General features: G+C 56.7%; 1 protein-coding gene and 1 pseudogene across 39 annotated transcripts; both read right to left on the reverse strand.

Annotated features, from left to right (window-relative positions):
- Positions 1 to 1,860: 1,860 nt before the first annotated feature.
- Positions 1,861 to 16,524, reverse strand: ADAM33 (ADAM metallopeptidase domain 33). Of its 39 annotated transcripts, none has more exons than XR_013535098.1 (23): positions 16,245 to 16,524; positions 13,896 to 13,975; positions 11,518 to 11,594; positions 9,565 to 9,643; positions 9,315 to 9,391; positions 9,047 to 9,236; positions 8,455 to 8,520; positions 8,245 to 8,371; positions 7,971 to 8,163; positions 7,800 to 7,884; positions 7,576 to 7,718; positions 6,903 to 7,080; positions 6,718 to 6,807; positions 6,305 to 6,500; positions 6,048 to 6,156; positions 5,752 to 5,950; positions 5,593 to 5,670; positions 5,404 to 5,512; positions 5,172 to 5,319; positions 4,898 to 5,069; positions 3,752 to 3,843; positions 3,477 to 3,547; positions 1,861 to 3,192 (listed from the first exon to the last, which is right to left on the reverse strand). XR_013535098.1 is itself a non-coding variant. In XM_078371294.1 (22 exons), exons 5-22 carry the CDS (start codon positions 9,327 to 9,329, stop codon positions 3,151 to 3,153), a joined length of 2,211 nt encoding a protein of 736 aa, XP_078227420.1. In that variant the 5' UTR covers positions 9,330 to 9,391; positions 9,565 to 9,640; positions 11,518 to 11,594; positions 13,896 to 13,975; positions 16,245 to 16,524; the 3' UTR covers positions 1,861 to 3,150. The 39 variants fall into 39 exon arrangements, 28 of the variants coding, with proteins under 28 accessions (XP_078227420.1, XP_078227407.1, XP_078227413.1 ...); XR_013535097.1 differs by having other exon boundaries at positions 1,861 to 3,195; XR_013535096.1 differs by having other exon boundaries at positions 1,861 to 3,195; positions 3,477 to 3,604.
- A 3,187-nt stretch (positions 16,525 to 19,711) lies between these two features.
- Positions 19,712 to 19,799, reverse strand: LOC118154132 (small nucleolar RNA U3; annotated as a pseudogene).
- Positions 19,800 to 20,704: the final 905 nt, after the last annotated feature.

Raw genomic sequence — 20,704 nt, forward strand, 5'->3', positions numbered from 1 at the left:
ACACAGCCCAGTAGGTCTCAACCTTATTTTACCCAGCCCCTCTGCAAGATGGAGTTGCTCTGGTTCACATGCCTCTGACACATCCTCCTGAGTTCTGGCATGTGGGAGGAAAGAGGGATGAGGGAAGGAAACTCAAAACCAACTCTGACCATGCAGGGCAGGAACACTCTCGCACCTGTCTGTGGGTGCCACAGCTCAAGGGAGGGGGAGGGAGAGGAGAAGGCATGACAGATGGCCCTGGGTCGCAGAGTGTCAGGGCAGCCCAAGCAGCTGTTGTTGGATGGTCAAAGAGAGGGCATCACAGCTGAGCTAGGCTTGCTCACTGCTCCCAGCCGGATGTCCACTCTGCCCCTCAGCATCCCCTGCTTAGCCTCAGGGTCCATGACTGTCCTCCTGCATTCCAGTCACTTCTGTCTCCCTCCTGCTTCTGCTGTTGGCCCCTTGCCAGCTCTGTTCTGCTGAGCTTCTCTTCAGTTCTCCAGCACAGCCAGGTGATCCCCGGCTCCAGAGAAGCCTCTCCCCAAGACTGGGGCTCCCCCCCCACACCATCTTTCCTTCCCATGTGGCCTTCTCGGGGCTCCACACTGAATGGGGAAGGGGTGGAGCAGGTGCTGGGCAGTCTTAGGGAATAGCCAGTAGGGCAGAGTTGGCCTTCCCAAGGGTCCCTTGTAGCTGGAGTCCCGCAAGGTCCAGACACCCCCTCCTGAAGGGTAAGAGAGGGGGAGGTATATTAAATGTTTCTTTAGATTCTTTTTTTTTTTTTTTAAGACAAAGTCTTGCTCTTGTCACCCAGGCTGGACTGCAATGTCGCAATCTCAGCTCACTGCAACCTCCACATCCTGGGTTCAAGTAATTCTCCTGCCTCACCCTCCTGAGTAGCTGGGATTACAGGTGCTCACCACCATGCCCAGCTGATTTTTGTATTTTTAGTAAAGACAGGGTTTCACGATGTTGGCCAGGCTGGTCTTGAACTCCTGACCTCAGGTGATCCTCCCACCGCCTGGCCTTAGATTCTCTATTTTATGATGGTTTAACATCTCAGGGTAGGGGCTTGTTGGCTGCGGAGAAACTGCTGATTCCTGGAGATCAGAAACAACTCACGCCTTTCATATGCAAACCAACCAGTCTTAACTCCATACACCAACCACCCCTTTAAGGAACTCTCAGGTCCCAAGCCAGTGTTTCCCTGCCCTAAACCAGCCCAGGGCCGGGCACTGACCCAGACAGCTAGAGCCCAACCCCACACCCAGAGCCCACCAGTCCTACCCTGTTCCCCGGCCTGACTTGCCTTTCCAGTGGAGACATCACTGACGGCTGTGCCTGTGCCTTCCCCTCGCTCCTGATTCTGTCCCTGGACCAAACCTGGTGCCTCCTGCCCCACTGTGGCCCCGCATGGTGGGAAACTGTAATAACATCTTTCGGTGGCATTGGACCCTCTGTGTCATCATTCAGTCGCCTTCATACATTAAAATGTTGCAGCTACAACTGAGGTGGGGGGGGGAGCTTTAGAGAGCACTCTCACCTGGGCCCTTGGGCTTGTGGAGTGGAGCCTGCACTGAGGCTGCCTCTGCGAAATCAGTTTGGGGATGGTTTTGTTATGTGGCAACAGCTGGCTGATACAGGCCACTTGGCAGCTCTTGCATGAAGCAAAGGGAGAATGTGAACACCCAACGGAGGCTGGAGTGACAGGGCAAAGAGGGTGTTCAAGGTAGGCAGCACTGTCCTGTGCCCAAACACACAGCTGGGGCCCTGGCTGCCATCTAGGCTCGGCCTACCAGCCACCACCCCTTGTAGTCCTCAGGGCACCTGGTAGGGTTGAATTTACATACAGAAAAAAAACTGAGGTCCAAGTGCAACATGTCTTTTTAAATTTTCTTTTTTTTTTTTTCTTTGAGACGGTCTTGCTCTGTGGCCCAGGCTGGAGTGCAATGGCCCGATCTCAGCTCCCTGCACCCTCTGCCTCCTGGGTTCAAGCAATTCTCCTGCCTCAACCTTCCAAGCAGCTGAGATTACAGGCGCGTGCCACCACACCCACTAATGTTTTATATTTTCGGTAGAAATGGTGTTTCATCATGTTGGCCAGGCTGTTTGTTGATCATCGTGACCTCAAACTCCTGACCTCATGATCTGCCCTCGTCAGCCTTCCAAAGTGCTGGGATTACAGGTGTGAGCCACCTCGCCTGGCCTAATTTTTCTTTTCCCTCTGTCACCCAGGCCCGAGTTCAGTGGTGCCATCAGAGCTCACTGCAGTGTTGAACTCTTGCACTCAAGTGATCCTCCTGCTTCAGCCTCCTGAGCAGCTAGGCCTACAGGCACACACCGCCATGCCCAGCTAAGTTTTAAATTTTTTTTATAGATACGGGGTCTTGCTATGTTGTCTAGACTGGTGTTGACCTCCTGGCCTCTAGTGATCCTCCCAGCCCTGCCTCCCAAAATGCTGGAATTAAGGCATGAGCCACCACACGTACCCAACGTGTGTTTCTTCTGACTTCTATGTTGGTATCTTTTGTTAAATGGTTCCCTCTGTCCCCTCCCACACACAGAATGGGGGAGAGGCTGTCGGACTCCAGTTTCCCCCAGAACTTCAGGTGCAGCACTGGGACTGGGGGTGGGGGCTGAGGAACCATCTAGGGGAGAAGACAGGGTGGGAAGAAACAGGAAGGAAAGTCCCCCAAATTGGGTTTTTTTGCAGGGGCCAGGCTCCAAGGGAGTGTGTACTCAGTGGAACCATAGGGCCCCTGGAGTCCCAGCTTCTGGCTAGCAGTCATGCCCTCCACAGAGCTGGGTCTGTGGAAATTGCATGTAGGAGACACACCAGCCTCGCTGGACAGAGGCCTTTTCGGGTGGCCAGCACTACCCAGCCTCCACTGGTGAGGAAGGTCAGGGGCTGTGTGACCTTTGCCTCTGGGACTGATGGATTATTGAGCTGGAGGGTGTGCCCAACCCCTCAGGAGCGGGGTCTCCACTGGGCAGCTTCTAAGGCGGCTCTGGGGTCCTGGAGTGGGTGGGTTGGAGCTCCAGTCGGGAAGAAACTTCCAAGCTGCCTGAAGGCGCCAGAGGTCCGGTGATTCACTGGCTCTGCCCCTGGAGTTCAAGTTCCTGGAGTGGCTGTCAGTGGCCAGCTATCTTTAAATCTGTTCATTTCAGGAGCTACCTCTCACCAGAGGCAGGATCTTGGCATCTGGACTCGATCTACTGAGAATGAGGAGGATATGTTGTCCCTTAAGGATGGGGGCTCCAGCCTACAAGTTGTGTGGCAGGGAGTCCATCCTCAGGCTTTTCACAGCTTCTCCCTCCCCAGCCCAGGGGCTTCCAGCATTCTGGTCTCCATGATAACAGCTTCTTCAAGAGGTCATAAACTCATTTCCATAATAACTCTTGCCCAGAAACCCGATTGGGGGCATCGAGCTGAGGGATGGGAGAGGTGGGAGAGTGGGCAATGGGAGGGGAGGCTTTGAATCCGGGTCCCCGCCTACCTTTGCATCAGGCGGGGCTGTGGGCCACAGGCTTCTGGGGTGGCTGCTGGGCTCAGGAGGGTTCTCAGGGCCTGGGAGCAATGGTGGAGGGTGAGTGCTGTGAATATGGTCAGTAGGAATCCTGGGGGCTGGGGTGGGGCACAGAGGATTCCAGGTGACTGGGTGCTGCCCATCTGGAAGGAGGCAGGAGGCACTGAGCCCTTCCCTTCTCCTCCCCTCCCCTGCCCTTCCTTTCCTCCCCTTCCCTCTCTGTCTCTCCCTAGTGCCTCACTCACCTAGGGGCCAGAGCTCTCCAGTGGCTGTGGGGCCCAACTCCATGGGGTGAATGCTGCACAGGGGGTGGTCCCTGTGTGGGCCATCCTTGGGCCTGAGCAGTGGGTAAGAGTCCAGGAGGTTGGCACATTGCCTGAGTAGGTTACTGCCTCCCCGAAGCATGGTGTCCAGCCTGGGGAGTTCTGCATTTACTGAGTTTCTTGGGGCACCCATCTGCTCCAAGTCACCCTCTCAGCTCCCTTCCAGCTCCCTCTTCAGGGGATCCCTGGGACCCAGGCTCCATTTGAGCCTCATGCCTCGCAGGACGGCTGGCACCTCCTCTCTCCAGTCCTAACATTTCCTCCAGGCTCTGGCACCACCTAGCAGCCTGGCACTTTCCAGATGCTGGCATCACTCAGCTTCCAAAGAAACCTGGACGTCCCCTGCTGCAACAGCTGTGTCTGCTCACCTTGCCACTGGGTACCCTACTGCCCTTGATGATTACAAGCCATCTTTGACTGTCCCCATCCCATCTCCCAGGGCCTTGCCAATTCCTGTGATGTTCATTCAAAGCATTCTCTCCTACCCTAAAACTCCTGCCTGGGGATGAGAAGCAGCCTCTGCCCTCTGCAGAGTCCCCTTCATGCTGACATGCCAGGCTCTGGCTACCTCCTCCTCTGCCCACAGACCCTCAATCACTACTCACTGTGTCAGGATCCTCTTAGCTGCCACCCGGGGCCCAGGTGGCACTCTGCCCCTGTCTGTTATGCCCTCTGCCCCATCTCCAGCCCAAACACTGCCATCTCCCTAGGCTTACCCAGAGCCCTCCCAAGACCTGGCTATGACAGACATGGCCACAGAGTGCCTGGACAGCCGTGCTTAGTATTATGTGACTCTCCCCCCGCAGGTCACAGAGAACTGGGTTAGGGCAGGGCCCTGGCATAGGAGACAGCCAGTGCCATAGCTGGCCAGTGGTATGGAGTGAAAAGATCTGCTGGGCTCAGCATTTGGGAACTTGAAGCGGGTGACAGAGGTGATTTGGACAGAGGAAGTGGCAAAGGGCTGAAAACTCCTGAGACAGAGGCTGGAGAGGCCTCTAGGGGCAGCATGGTGCAGGGGCTGCAGTCTGAGCGGGGAAATCAGGGCGAAGTCAAGGGTGAGGCAGCCACCTGGTGGGAGAAGCAGGACAGAGGACGAAAAAGGCTGTAATGGGAGGTAGGGGGCCAAGCCTGGCGGTGCTGGTGGGGGGCTGGGATCCACCCCCTGCCTTGACTGGGAGGCCACTGGAACTTCCTGTTCAAAGCTGCTTCTTTCCAAGGCCTCTGGGGCTGCTCTCTGCACCTGTGGGTAAGGCTGAGGGCTGTCCCAGCTCGCGCAGCCCCAGCAGAGATCTGAGGAGGGGAACCCCGGAGTGGGCTCAGGAAGCAGACGCTTGGAGCCTACCCACTGCACGCAGAGTCTCTCCTGCAGCACCGGCTGCATCGCTGCAGATGGGCTCTTGGGAGCCGGTAGTAACACCAGGCCAGGCCGGCCCCTGGGAGCAGAGGCAGCAGGGCGCTGAGGAGCATGGCCAACAGGAAGGTGTCACGGCCTGCAAGGACAGAGTAGTGGGGAGGCTGAGTCCTGAGTGGGCGCAGCCCCCCTGCTCCTGCCCACCTGCCCCCCACTGGCATACTTTCAGGCTGCACAGGGCCACTATCCATGCTGCCACCGAAGCCTGGCTTGTCACAGAAGGGTGGAGCCCAGCCTGGAGCACAGTGGCAGTTATGGTTGCTATTGCAAACCTGCAGAAAGGGGAGAGGACGGAAAGAGGGTCACATGAGATTAGGAACCCCAAGGTCATCCCCGCCCCTTGGGCTCTCACCCCATGTCTGTGACAGGCAGTCAGGCAACGCTGCAGCTCCTGGAAGGCAGTGTTCTCGCAGCGCCCGCTCTGGCACACCTATGGGCAGTGCATCAGGCAGTGAGGGGGACACTGCCTGTGAGAGTCACTGGCAAGGAGGGGTCGGTGGACAAAGCTCACCATTCTAGGTCCACACTGGGTGCCTGACTCTACCAGGCCCAGGCCAAGCAGGTCCAACCTGGCACCAGGGAGTGCCAAGGCTCCCCGACAGGTTACTTCGTGGCCATCTAGGTGAACGGTGGAGTTCACTGGCACCATGTGTGGTGCGAGTGGGCTGGGCTTTCCGCCCTGGCACTGCAGCTTCCCACACAGGGCATCCCTGGGGAGGAAGCAAGAGGGGGGTCAACAGCAGCAGTACCCCCTTTCCCAAGCCTACTCCATAGCTTCTGTTCCCTCCACTCAGCTCCGCTCCCTACCTCTCAGCACAGGGCAGGAAGTGGCCCTCGCTGTCCTGGCCGCAGTTCCCATGGGTATCTCCCACAGAGTTCACAACCTGGAAACAGGCCTCGGGGGCTGGATGGGAGCCTGAGGAAGTATGAGCTAGGCTGGGTGCAGCTGGGATAGGTGCCACACTCAGTGGGCCTCCGTTTCCCCTGCCTATCTTCCCCTCAGTGGAAAACTGGGCCGACCAGAGGATGAGGGGCAGGGTGTAAGGGTGCTAGTGTCCTCTCACCAGGCCCCCAGAGCCGCTGGCACTGCTGCTCCAGTGTGGGACATGTGCCATCCCAGCAGTAGCCGCTGCCCCTGGCGCAGGGCGAGCCGTCCAGTAGGTAAATGTCTGGGGGACAGTAGGGGGAGGTACCCGTGCAGAACTCAGGGAGGTCACAGTCGCCCATGGCCTGGCGGCACAGTGCTCCAGCCGGCTTCAGCTGCGCAGGTGACAGGTGGTGGGAGGGCAGAGAGAGGCCACGGGCAATGAGAGGTCCACGCCCAGAGCCTGCTTGGAGCTGGAGGAGCTGGTCCAGAGGGCCAGGCGGACCCACGCCAGCACCCAACGGGGGAACCTGAGGGCTCCAATTAGCTAAGGGCAACAGGCAGGCTCCTAAGCGTCCCAAAACCCTCACCCTGAACCTTCCGTGCCCTCACCAGGCAGTGCGTGCAGCAGTCCCCGTGGGCACACTGGGCCCCCGCACGCAGCGAGCAGTTGTGAGCGAAGCAGCAGAGGTCGCGGCATTCCTGGGACCAGAAAAGCAAGGGGGGACCAAGTGAGGGAGCAGCGCCCCAGACCTGGGCAGAGAAGCCGAGTTGGGGGACGGGCGAGCCGACTTAACCTGGCCAGAGCCGCAGTCACACTCCTCGCCCGCCTCCACGAAACCGTTCCCGCAGCGCGCTGGTGGCACCGGGATCCCGGAGTCCGGGGCATTGGAGAGGCACGCGCCACCCCCCTTGCGGAAGAAGGCGCGCAGCTGGCGGCGGCTGCAGGCGCTGAACACGCGTGGGAACGGGTGCCTACCGGCGTGGGAAGGGCGTTGGGCGTGGAGGGACAGCCCCACAACCCCCGCGCTTCTCTGATCCCCACCCCTGGGCTTGGCTACAGGCGCCAGATGCGCAGACAAGCCTGAGCGATGGGAGGCTCAAATCCTCTAGAGGCAGAACCCAGAGAGGGAATTGACCCCCCGCAAAGTCACACAGCGAGCGGGACGGGGGACGGTGTGGCCCCAAGAGTGGGCAGCCCGGGACCCAAGGTGGAATCGCTACCCGGCGGTGCTCCTCCCGGTGTGGGAGTAACCTCGCCAGGTTACTTGGAAAACAATCTTCAAACCGTTGAGAATCCACGTTGCCTGCGTTTCTTCCCTTTAAGCCTCATAAACCACCCTGAAGCGGACGCTATGATCATCATCCCATTTTACAGAAGAGGAAACTGAGGGACGACCAAAGAAACGCGGCGGAGGGAGTCCCCAGGACTAGCCGCCTCTCCGCAGCCCCGACCCCCCACGCACGTACCCGGTGGCCGCGGCCATGACGCAGCCTCCGGGCTCGGCCGAGGCCTCCACGCAGCAGCCGTCGGTGTCGTGGCTAAGGCCCAGACTGTGGCCGATCTCATGGGCCATGGTGGCTGCGGTGCCTATGGGGAGCTCCGAGTGGTCCTAGGGTTCCGTGCAGTGGGGCGGTCAGTGCGGGCCGCGGGGCCTCCCTTCCCTCCCCTCGCCCCGCTCTGCGGGGCTCACCATGCTCACGCCTCCCGAGCTCTCTGCGCGGCACATGCCCTCGACGGGTGCCAGGCCCACTGTGGAGCCCTGGAAGGCGCGGCCCCTGGGGATGGAGTGCGGCGTGACCGGGCGGGGCCGGGAGGTGAGGCCGCCCCGCCCGGGACCCGCGTCGGGCTCAGAGGCACCCACGTGAGCAGCTGTGCGGAGTCGTGGGGCCGCTGCGCCCACAGGCCCCGGCGCCACTGCAGAAAAGCCCAGAGCGTGGCGTTGGCGTCCTGCGTGACGCGGCTGCGGTCCCGCTCGGTCCACACTTCCAGGCCAGTCAGCACCACCTGAATGTCCAGAGTCCTGAGAAGCTGAGGGCGGGGCGGGATAGGGCGGGCTGAAGCCGGGACCAGGTGTCCCACCTCGCCGCTGCTCCTCCGTGGGGGCACCCCTCCTCGTCCCCGCACCCCACTAGCACCTGCCGGTCCTGCCGCCGCCATCCCCATCACTGCTCTCTCCCTGCCGCCCCCAACCTGGTCCACGTAGTTGGCGACTTCTAGGAGACGCTGTTTGGTGTGGTTCAAGTTCCGGTGCTGGGTCACGAACTGGGAAGGCAGAAATCCCAGTGGCTTGAGGGGCTGAGCTGACCCCATCCCAGACTCCATCAACCCCTGGGGTCTCCCCTCACCAGGGTGTGGTCTGCCACTATGTACAGTTCCAGGTATCTCGGGGTCTTGCGTGCTTCTCGCCTGTCCTGCAGAGAGGCGAATGGGAACCCTGAATGGAAGCTGCTGGGCTTGAGCCCTGACCACCAACCCCAGCTCCCAGAAAGAACAGTTTAACATGTGTCCTAGAAGATGTTTCCTCAGACTCCAATAAAAATATTGGGACATGCTGGACACGGAGGCTCACACCAGTAATCCCAATACTTTGGGAGGCTGAGGCGGTCGGGAGTTCAAGACCAGCCTGACCAAGATGAAGAAACCCTTCTACTAAAAATACAAAAAATTAGCCAGGCATGGTGGTGCATGCCTGTAATCCCAGCTACTCTGTCAGGAGAATCGCTTGAACTGGGCAGGCAGAGGTTATGGTGAGCTGAGATCGGGCCATTGCACTCCAGCCTGGGCAACAAAAGTAAAACTGTCTCAAAAACAAAAAACTGGGACAGGAGGCCCTGGCTTGAGGCCTGTGAATTCCTGTCTCTTTTGATTTGGAGGGCTATGGCTGTATCCACAGTCCTCCAAATCGAATTCCCATTCCCATCCCCTCCACGCCCTGACCCTGCTCTGGGGAGCACCAGGAAGGCTGGCCATGCCCGCTTTGTCCGTGGGATCCCTGTGGCCACAGGCTCCTTTCCAGGTCAGTAGCTGCTCCATCCAGAAGATCCTGTGGGTTGAGAAGTCCTTGGAGCTCTGAGGCGGCCAGGGATGCAAGTAATAGCTGGCATTGCTGCTGAGGGTGATCAGGCCTCTAGGGTGCAAAGGGGTAGGAGCAGGTGTGAGGGAGCTCTTTCCCCATCCCAGGCCCAGCTCCCTCTCCGGAACTCACCTCATCCCAGAGCATGTGCAGAGGACTACCCAGGAGTTGGGGAAGCCCCTCACTCGCCCTTGGTAGTGGCAATGATCCTAGGGAGAAAGGAACCAGCCCCAAATCTCAGCCAGGGCTGGAGCAAGAGGGGAAGAGGGAGGGCAGGGTGGGGGCTGGCTCCAACCTCCCCTTAGGAGTGCAAAGAGGAGCAGGGCAGGAATGGTGGGGGGTGCCTCTGGGGTACATCCCAGAGTCCATGGAAGCATCTCACCGTGTGGTTGGGGGCCAGTACCACTGGCTGCCCATCTGGGCGGTAGTGAGTTTCTGTGTATCCTGGGGCCAGCAGCCTGCTGGGAGGGGTATTACAGGGAGCATTGAATTCTGCTTCCGCCTGCCTCCTCCAGGATGTCTCCCAGCCTTCCTCCCTAAATGCTAATGGAGCAGCTTTATGAGTGAGGCACTCAGTGTGTCTTAGGGAAGGCACAGGAGCAATGGTGGCTTGCTCAGGTCAGAAACACTCGAGGCCAGAGGCAGAAGACTTGGTGATGGCTTAGCTGTGGGAGCTGTGAGTATGGGAAGTGTCAGGGAGGACACCGGGAGGAGCTGGAATAGGGGAAGAGTTTGTGGTTCCCAGGGGACCTGCAGCAAACTGCTGGATCCACAGGTTGGGAGGGGAGGAGTCAGGAGACTGCCAAGGAATGGGACTTGGAGTCAGGAAAACACCGCGAACTCCCCAGGTCCCCCTGCCTGCTGCCCTCCTTTGTCGACCCTCTTGCCCTAACTTGCTCTAGATCCTTGAAATATTTTCCTCAGACTTCTAGACCCCACATGCCTCCCACCTGTCCTTCAGTGATTGATGTGTACCCCCTGCCTCCAGAGAAAACAGAAGCTCCAACTGCCCATGCCTGCTCCTGCCCTCCCCACCTTCTCCAGACCCCACTCAGGTCATGATTCCATTTTCAGGCTTCATCTCAACAGTATCCCTCCTACGTGGATGGATCAATCATAAGTCAGTCTCTCTTCTTTAAAGAAAATCCTTTACCCCAACCTCACCTTGGCCTCATTACCTCCAGACCACCCCCAAATGATGGTTGCTTCCACCTTCTAGGAATTCTCCCACCTGCCCCAGCTCTGCTCCCCACCCCTCCCCGTCACACACTCACCACCCTAGGAGGTAGGTGATGTGACTCCCCCATTGAAAGGGCAGGGACGTTGGCTCCAGGGAAAATATGGTTGGGCACAGTGGAACTAGAGTTTGTTCCCGGTCCATCCGACTCCACGAGGGAGAATAAAATACATGTTGAGTGCTCAGAATAGCCCCTGAGGTCAAACAAACACTCAGTAGGTGATACCTATTGATAACACAGTCTGGATGGTTTCAAGAGCCTGTGCTCCATCTCCGACACCGACTCCACCCAGCTGAGGCACCATCCTGAGCACAGCCCTGACTGCTCCTTCCCGGCTCAAAATCTTTGGCTCTGGACACTGAGCACTAAAATGGCCTTCTGTGATCTGTCCTTCCTGGGGCTCCCCAAATTCATCCCCCTGCTCCCCTCCCTGCAGGTAGAGACCTTCCAGGCAGGTCAGACAAACTGCTGCCCCTGAGTGTAGCCACTGCAGCCCAGGCCGGAGTGGTGCAATGGTGGGATCTCAACTCACCACTCCGCCTCCTGGATTCAAGTGATTCTCCTGTCTCAGCCCTGAGTAGCTGGGATTACAGGTGCGCGCCACCATGCCGGGCTAATTTTTCGTAGTTTTAGTGGAGATGGGTTTTCACCATGTGGATCAGGATGGTTTCAAACACCTGACCTCAGGTGGTCCACCCACCTCACCCTCCTAAAGCCACTGCATCTTTGTCCCTGCTGTTCCCTTGGCCTGGAGTGCCCACTCCTCTTTGAGATCCAACTACGATTTTCTTTTGATTCAGCACATCTTGCAAATGTCCACCAGATGGTGCTCACTCATCTCCAGCAGGGAGCTGACAAGCCGCCCCTGGGGTTGAGAGGACCGATGTGCCCCACAGAGAGGCTGACAGCCTCCACAGTCCTCTCCAGCCTCCAGAGGGCCAGCCACAGGCCTGAGTGACTCTCCCTGTCACCTGCACCGTCTCTGAGGGTGCCCATCCAGCCGCCCACACAGATCCACATCAGTCCCTGCTCCCTGCACTGATCCCTTCCAGTGGGTCTGTTCTCAGCTCCCAGCCCTGCCCCAGCCTGGCACTCACTTGTTCTTCTCCAGCTCAAGCAGGAGCTCCTGGCCTTCAGCCTCCAGGGTCACCAGTCCCACATCTGGCCTCCAGACCTGGGCGAGAAGGCGTGCAGGGCTGAGATGGTGGCCTCCAGGCCTTCTGCCTGCCAGGGAGCAGGTGGCCTGTGGAACTGGCTAGGGAGGAAGGTCATGGGGAGAATGTGGGCTGTCGGGGGAGCAGGACCCCCTACATACTATAGAAGGCTGGGAGGAGGTGAGAACATACAAAGATGTTCCCATGCTCAGGATGTTTTCTGTCCTGACACAGCCCCTTGGAAGGGCATGAGCACAGCCTGCCAGGCTCACTGACATCCTCCCTAGAGATCAGAGACCCCAGAAAGGTGCCCTTCCCCTGGCCAACCCTCTTCTTTCATACTCAGAAGGGGCATCAAAAGCAGGGAAAGACAGAGGGGTGCTGAGGACATCGTCGGGGCATCGGGCAGCATGGCAGGGCCTCCTCACAGTCTCTGACACCCGAGGCTTGCTTCCGGATCATGCTGCCTCTCATTCCCTATAGAATTCAAACTTTACTCCTCTGCTTCCAATGTTGGCAAACTGCCCCTCTTCCAAAGTTTTCCTGGGCCTCCAGCAGCCCCTATCCCTCCCACCCTGACACCTGCTTCACCAGACCCATGAAGTAAATATGGACCCCATTGCAGCCAAAGAGCACAAAGACTCTCAGCTAGGTGTCAGGAGGCTGGCGTGGCCTGCCAACTCTCTCTCCTTCCCGCACCCTCTTGGCCTCTCCCACCCTGTGGGAACACCCCACTTCCCCCTTGTCCACTTAGCCTGGTTGGGGGCCCAGGAGCTTCCTTGGAGGCTGCTGTGCTTTGGAATGTTTGACCCCTGACTCCTTTTCTCAAAAAATGCACTGGGCTGGGGCACTGTCCAGGGTCTCCGAGTCTTTTCGGGGAGTTCTTCCTTTGCAGGTGGGGAGCAGAGGGCCCTTGCCCCACTGGCCACAGGCCCCACAAGGCCTCCAACATGAGCTCATGTGGCTGGAATGCCACTTGCTTTACTAGGGAAACATTGCACTAGGAGAAGGGCGGTGGCCCAGATGGAAGGACATACTCGAGGTCCTGTCCCTCTGCAGCCCCTGCTGTCTTTACCTTTGCCCCCCTGGTACCCTGCGCCTCGATATATAACCCCTATCTTGAAGTGTGAGTGTATTCTGGCTGTGGGAGGAGATACCCAGCCTCTACTCTGTCTCCTGTCCCATCTTGGCAGGCTTTCTGGGGGAAAGGGCCCACAGTTGGGGGAAGGCAGGGCCCCTTTGGGGTTCCCCTCTTGGTCACAGCCCAGGCCAGACAGGGAAGGAGGCCCAGAGGCAGAATGACCCAGTGTGCCCAGCCTTCCCCTCCCGGGGGTGGGGAAGATAGTCTCAAAACTCCGGCCAGTGTCTTGCTTGGCCCGTGGAATGGGGGCCTGTGGGCCTAGGCGATCCCAGTGAGGGCCCTAGGGTGGGAGCTGCTGGGTCTCTGGGGGCCTCCTAGCCTTCGTGGCAATGCTCCCCTGCCTTCCCTCTTCCTCTTGCTGGGTTTGGACAGTAGGGCTGGAAACTCCAAACAAAGAGGGTTCTCTAGGATGGGCAGGGGTTTAGCCAGTGGTTTAAAATCTTTCAGAGCTTAGTGGGTCTCAGGCTCCCAGCCTACAGAGCCGTGTGACCATGGGCAATTTCCCCAACCTCTCGGCTTCTGCTGGCCCCTCTGTAAAATGGGCACATCAAGGCTACTGGCCTCTTAGTGTGCAGCACAGACATGGGGCGTGATTATTCTGAAAGCATGTGAAGGCCGGGATTGGGAGGAGGCTGGGGCAGAGTGTCCTGCAGAAGCACATGTGGTGGTCTTACATCTGGGGGTACCAGGAGAGTGACCACTGCCCCCTGCCAGAAGTGGATCCCCCAGCAGCCAGTGGGGCTGGAGGTTCAGGCCTTCAGTGGCAGGTCCCTGAGAGGGACAGCAGTGTGTCCACAGGGTCATATGTTCTGGTCAACTTTGCAAAAGGTTTTCTTTTTGGTGTTTTTTTTTGGCTCCGGAAAAAGCTTCAGGCCCCACAAACCCTGGACCCATTTCTGCCTGGCGGGGGTGGGGTGAGCCGGATCATCCAGGGAAGGCGGGGAAGGGGAGGTGGGGCCAAAGAAGCTGAAATGACTTCCATTTGTGTGGGCTCATGAGATCTAAATACCAAACCCTGATGCCCTCTTCTGCCCACTCCTTTAGGGGGTAGGGGCCTAAAGGAGTAGGGACGCGGTGGTTCTGGGAACCCCAGCAAAACTGCCAAGCTGTAATGTGGGGAGGGATAAAAGGGCTGGGAGGCTCAGGGCCTCTGCAGAGGATGGGGTGACATAGCACTGACCGGCTCCTCCAGGCTGGCGCTGTGCCAGGGTCGTCCATCCAGGACCCAGCGGGCGGTGACTGGCTTCCCAGGGGTAGGTCCTGGAGTGAAGACAGAGCACAGGGTGAGGGGGACTCAACAGGACACAGCAGAGGAAGGGGATTAGAGAACATCCCCAGGGAGGCACGGGAGGCCTTTCGTAGCACACTCCATCTTCAACACTCGTGGGCTCGGCCTGGAGAAGGAGGGACACCCGTGGGCATCCTTGTATCTGAGGAGCTACCAAGGAGGAGGAAAAGAGAAGGCTGGGGAAGCAACAGCTCAGCTGGGGACACGGGAGTTCCCTGACTGTTGGGAGGGTCAGGCTTGGAGTTGTGGATCACAAGGAAGAGGCCAAGGCTGCCAGTGCAGAGGCGAAGGGAAGAGGGAGGCAGCCGCGGGTATTTTTAGATGGGCAGCAGATGCTTTTAGGGTGAGAGCTCTATGAAGGGAGGACGCCTGTGTCTCCCACCATCCGAGAAAAACAACCAGATGTTGCCTTGGGAGGTCCACCTTGCCCAGAGCTCCCTCAGGGACTCCGACCTGGTGGCAGGGGTTTGGTACTCTGGCCCAGAAGGCCCCTCCTCATCTCTTCAAGTTGAGGGGAGGCTTCCAGACACAGCCTCACTGCTCCCAGGCCTGGTGTGTGTAAGGGGGGTCTAGGAGGAATCCCAGAGTCAAACATTACTCAGAGGGCGCCTGGAATGCTCCCCTGGAATGCTCCCAGCCCCCCACTAGCCCCAACCACTCTCACAGGACCGCCCTGCAGGAGCCAGGCCCCAGGCACCCAGAGCCTGCAGCGGCCCTCCTTCCCCCTGGTACCCAGTCCCAGCTCCTGGCACAGACAGCCCCCACCCCCACGAAGCCCTGGCATCAGTCCTGCCGGGCTGTGGAAGTGACTCAGTTCCTGCTAGGCCAACCCAACTCCTTTTTTCTCCTCCATCTTCTCTCCCATACTCCAAGCATCAAAGACCCTCCAAGAAGCCCTCTTTGATTGGATGAGTGAGTTACCATCAGGCAGATGGGGGTCAAGAGCCCACCACCTTGGAAAGGAAGTTTAGGGGGGACAGTGTGGTGAGGGTTCTGAGTGGACCTGGGGGAGGGGAAGGAGAGGAGGTCCCTCAGCCCAGAGAGCACTTGACTGAGAGTAGAGAACCAAGCTTTGCTAGTCCTAGGCCTCCAAGGGTTTGGGAAGGAGGTAGGGTGGGCCGAGGCACAGGTGTGGTGCGGGTGCTGTCCCCATAATCTTGCACGCACATGGTGGCCATGGGCACCTGACCCCTATGAGGGAGAGGGAGGCAGAGCTGGAGATCCGGTGACCAGGTGGATGGGGGTGGAGGCCGAGAGAGCCAGATGGTATTGGGCACACAGAGCCCCCTCTCCCAGGGGTCCCCTGGCCTCCCCTGGCCCAAGGCTAGGGCTCAGAGGGGAGGGAGCAGTGGACAGCCTAGGACCTTCTCCTAGGGCCAGAATAGAGCAGGCCCCTGTACTTGTTTGGTCTGCGCACAGCGCTGTGGAAGCCACCGCCCAGGTTGCACCGCCAGGCCCTGCCCTGCGCGCCTCCTCCACGCTTGCCCTCCCTGTCCCCGGCCGGGCACTTGCTGTGCAGGACTGGCTAATCCTCCCACCTATTTGCAGAGGCTGTTACCAGCCCCATCTTAACATCTCTGTTTGGAGGGGTTGCCCCTAGGAGACAGCGCCGCAGTCCTCCCAGGGAAGGCTAAACAGGGACCTCCGGTCTGCAGAGGCCCTTCTCTATCTCACCAAACAAGGCAACACTATAAACAACACACACGCAGCCCTGCCGCCCTGCGAGGAGGGACAGGGTTGAGCAGGGCGCAGGCCACAGCTAGTTCTGCAGCCTGAGAGCAAAGCAGGGACTCTGGGGGCCTCTTGGGCATGGGGGCTTCCTGGAGGATGGAGCCCCGCTGAGTCCTAAGAGGTGGAGGTGCAGGAGCGGGTCACAAGGTGGGGGATGGGAGGTTGTGAGAGCGAGGATCAAGGCAGAGGGGCCTGCGGGCCGGAAGCTGGGCTGCCCCCGAGGGGGAGGGGGCCATGCCCTCTGCTTTGCCGGCAAAGTGGCAGCCGGGCAGTGTGGGCAAATCCGGGCCCCAGACCACCCCAAGCACAGTTGGGCGTCCCTGGGCAGGTCCCAAGGAGCCAACCCCCAAACCATCCCCACGCCCTGACCTCCTGTCCGTACGGTCCCGGGGCTGTGAGACTGTCCAGGCGCTGACCCCAGCTCTGAGCAGAACCCACCTCCGTCCCCACCACCGCCCTCACCATCTTGCCTCTCTTGCCCCTCAGGGCGCACCCCGCCCGCGTCCTCACCTGGAAGCACCCCGGTGCCCGGCACCGGCCAGAGGAGCAGCAGCAGCAGCAGCATCGGGAACCCCCGAGCTCTCCGGAGCCTCCAGCCCAGAGCTGTGAGCGCCTCGGCCTCTAGGCTGCCGCTCGCAGCTGCCGGCTCCGCCTGGGCTGGATCGCGGCCGACCCACGCCCAGTGCAGCCCCGGACCGCGGCCTTCGGACCTTCCCGCCTCCCGCGCCCGCTCCCTACCACTCCTCCCAGCCAACCCCGCGGGTAGCCTGCCCTAGGGCCCCGACGGAGTGCGCCCTGGGGAGCCCGGACGCCTCTCCCCGGCCGCCTCCCGTCGAGGGGTGGAGCTGGGCGGAGAGGGGAATCCGCGGGGCCCCTCGGGTGACCCGCCCCAGGCGTCCCGCCCGTCGGTCTCAGAGGGCCTCTACTCCTGGAGGCAGAGTGGAGACGGAGCGGAACCGCTGGGAAGGTTCCTTGAGGACCGCGGCGTGCTGGGGTGAGGCGGAGGGCAAAGGCCGCCAGGTGCTGCTGAAGTCTGCGCGGGGAGCGCGCTCTTCCGTGGTCTCCTGGGGCCAACCAACCACGTCCTGCCCAGAGGCTCCCTGAGAACCTGGCGGAGGTTGAGTCGGGTCATGCACCTGCGCTGGGTACCCCTAGGGGTAGGAAGGTCCAGGCCATCACCGGCTGCTGCTGTCAGGGTTGCTGTCTCTGAGCCACTGCGGCCGCCAGCCGCTGGCCCCAGGCCCGCGAAGAGGAGGGAGCCAGTGAAGACGGAGGTCTTGAGGGCTTCATTGCTGGGCAAAGGGGATGCAGCTGACAGAGACAACCCTTTGTCCCTGGCGATGGCCAGAGGGCAAAACTGTATAAAGCTATAGACTGCCAGACCTGGGAGACCCTTTTGGCCTCAGTAATAACTGTTTCATGTTTTAAAGGTTTGTTTTCCTACTCGGTGCAAATTTGTTGTTTTTTATTATACTTTAAGTTCTGGGGTACATGTGCAGATCGTGCAGGTTTGTTACATAGCTATACAGGTGCCATGGTGGTGGTTTGCTGCATCCATAGCCCCGTCACCTACATTAAGTATTTCTCCTAATGCTATCCCTCCCCAATCCCTGCATCCCCTGCTATTCCTCCCCTAGCCCCCACTCCCGAGGCCCTGGTGCAAGATGTTCCCCTCTCTGTGGTGTGTTCTCATCGTTCAACACCCACTTATGAGTGAGAACATGCGGTGTTTGGTTTTCTGTTCTTGTGTCACTTTGCTGAGAATTATGGTTTCCAGTTTTATCCATGTCCCTGCAAAGGACATGAACTCATTGTTTTTTATGGCAGCATAGTATTCCATGGTGTATATGTGCCACATTTTCTTTATCCAGTCTGTCATTGATGGGCATTTGGGTTGGTTCCAAGTCTTTGCTATTGTGAACAGTGTGCAATAAACATACGTGTGCATGTGTCTTTCTAATAGAATGATTTATAATCCTATGGGTATATACTCAGTAATGGAATTGCTGGGTCAAATGGTGTTTTTATTTCTAGATCCTTGAGAAATCGCCACACTGTCTTCTAAAATGATTGAACTAATTTACACTCCCACCAATAGTGTAAAAGTGTTTCTGTTTCTCCACATCCTCTCCAGCATCTGTTGTCTCCTGACTGTTTAATGATCGCCATTCTAACTGGTGTGAGGTGGTATCTCATTGTGGTTTTGATTTGCATTTCTCTAATGACCAATGATAATGAGCATTTTTTCTTTTTCCTTTTTTTTGTTTGAGACGGAGTTTCGCTCTTGTTACCCAGGCTGGAGTGCAATGGCGCCATCTCAGCTCACCGCAACCTCCTCCTCCTGGGTTCAGGCAATTCTCCTGCCTCAGCCTCCTGAGTAGCTGGGATTACAGGCACGCGCCACCATGCCCAGCTAATTTTTTTTTTTTTTTTGTATTTTTAGTAGAGACGGGGTTTCACCATGTTGACCTGGATGGTCTCGATCTCTTGACCTCGTGATCCACCCGCCTCGGCCTCCCAAAGTGCTGGGATTACAGGCTTGAGCCACCGCGCCCGGCCAATGAGCATTTTTTCATGTTTGTTGGCTGCATAAATGTCTTCTTTTGAGACGTGTCTGTTCATATTCTTTGCCCACTTTGTGATGGGGTTGCTTTTTTCCTGTAAATTTGTTTTAAGTTTTCTGTAGATTCTGGATATTAGCCCTTTGTCAGTTGGGTAGATTGCAAAATTTTTTTCCCATTCTGTTGGTTGCTGGTTCACTCTACTGATAGTTTCTTTTGCTGTGTGGAAGCTTTTAAGTTTAATTAGATCCCATTTGTCAATTTTGGCTTTTGTTGACAATGCTTTTGGTGTTTCAGTCATGAAGTCCTTGTCCATGCCCATGTCCTGAATGATATTGCCTAGGTTTTCTTCTAGAGTGTTTATGGTATTAGGCCTCATGTTTAGATCTTTAATCCATTTAGAGTTAATTTTTGTAGAAGGAGTAAGGAAGGGATCCAGTTTCAGCTTTTTGCATATGGCTAGCCAGTTTTCCCAACACTACTTATTAAATAGGGAATCCTTTCCCCATTTCTTGTTTTTGTCTGATTTGTCAAAGGTCAGATGGTTGTAGTTGCGTGGTGTCCTTTCTGAGGCCTCTGTTCTGTTTCATTGGTCTATGTCTCTGTTTTGGTACCAGTACCATGCTGTTTTGAATACAGTTGCCTTGTAATAGTTTGAGCATCAGTGTGATGCTCCAGCTTGTTTTTTTGTTTGTTTGTTTGTTTTTTGCTTAGGATTGTCTTGGCTATGCGAGCTCTTTTTTGGTTTAAGGTGGTTTTTTCCCAGTTCTGTGAAGAAAGTCATTGGTAGCTTGATGGGGATAGCATTGAATCTATAAATTACTTTGGGCAGTATGGCCATTTTCATGATATTGATTCTTCCTAACCATGGGCATGGAATGTTTTTCCATCTGTTTATATCCTCTCTTATTTCCTTGAGCAGTGGTTTGTAGTTCTCCTTGAAGAGATCCTTTATGTTCTTTGTTAGTTGTATTCCCAGGTATTTAATCTCTTTGTAGCAACTGTGAATGGGAGTTCACTCACGATTTGGCTCTCTCTTTGTCTATTGGTATATAGGAATGCTCGTGATTTTTGCACGTTGATTTTGTATCCAGAGACTTTGCCGGAGCTGCTTATCAGCTTAAGGAGATTTTGGGCGGAGACAATGGAGTGTTCTAAATATACAGTCATGTCATCTGCAAACAGGACAATTTGATGCCCTCTCTTCCTATTCAAATGTCCTTTATTTCTTTCTCTTGCCTGATAGCCCTAACCAGAACTTCCAATACTTTGTTGAATAGGAGTGGTGAGAGAGGGCATCCTTGTCTTGTGCCAGTTTTCAAAGGAAATGCTTCCAGTTTTTGCCCATTCAGTATGATGTTGGTTGCAGGTTTGTCATAAATAGCTCTTATTATTTTGAGATATGATCCATCGATGCCTAGTTTATTGAGAGTTCAATGCTCTGCACGTTCAGAGAAACTTCTCTAGTAACAAACTATAGAAATGATCCCTGAAGTATAGTCTTACTTGGTACAAATTTGGATGGCAAGAGATGTTAACTTTTAAGCGCCCCCCCCACCCCGCCTTTTTTTTTTTTGAGACAGAGTTTCGCTCTCGTCACCCAGGCTGGAGTGCAATGGTGCAATCTCGGCTCACTGCAACCTCCATCTCCCGGGTCAAGCGATTCTCCTGCCTCAGTCTCCTAAGGCAATTTTGTAAAGGAGGTGATTTTGTAAAACTACAAAAATTAGCCAGGCATGATGGTGCATGCCTGTAGTTCCAGCTACTGAGGAGGCTAAGGAAAGAGAATGGCTTGAACCTGGGAGGCAGAGGTTGCAGTAAGCAGAGATCACACCACTGTACTCCAGTCTGAACAGAGCGAGACTCCATCACAAAAAATAAAAATAAAAAAGAACTCCTGGTCTTAAGTGATCCTCCTGCCTCAGCTTCTCAAATCAATGGAATTACAGCAGTGAGCCACCACACCTGGCAAGCCTGTTCTTATGAGATTATTACTTATTACTGCTACTTTGGATTTTCAAATTAACTTTTTTAAGGTGTAATTTACACACAACAAAATGCACTTATTTTATTTTGAGACAGAGTCCTTGAGTTGCTTTTATCATGTGCAAACTTTTCTGTATGTTACACTTCAATTAAAAGTACAAAAAGTCTTGAGAGGCCTCAGGCCACTGGAAGTGAACACAGCTAACCCCTCTGAGGACCCTCCACTCCAAGATGGACATAGGTCCCCTTGGAAGTACATGGAAGCAGATGAAGACTCCCAAGTTCCCAGATTCCCCTGTTAGCCACCCGTCAGCGGCTGCTTTTGGTCCTCCCCTCACCCTCTCTTCCCCAGACAGCCCCCAAACATCTGGCTGCACTTGGCTTGCTCTCTCCCTGTCCCACCTCTGGATGTAGTCCACGTCC

Source organism: Callithrix jacchus, chromosome 5 (assembly GCF_049354715.1).
Source record: "Callithrix jacchus isolate 240 chromosome 5, calJac240_pri, whole genome shotgun sequence".
In the NCBI taxonomy this organism is placed as follows: Eukaryota; Metazoa; Chordata; class Mammalia; order Primates; family Cebidae; genus Callithrix; species Callithrix jacchus.

Coding starts and splice junctions, on each gene's coding strand:
- ADAM33 (XM_054255181.2), bottom strand. CDS start 16,299: ATGCTGCTGCTGCTGCTGCTCCTCTGGCCGGTGCCGGGCACCGGGGTG. Junction 9,237..9,314: donor TGCACATGCTCTGGGATGAG/GTGAGTTCCGGA, acceptor TTTGCACCCTAG/AGGCCTGATCACCCTCAGCA. Junction 5,320..5,403: donor TGGCCCTGTGCAGCCTGAAA/GTATGCCAGTGG, acceptor CTGTCCTTGCAG/GCCGTGACACCTTCCTGTTG.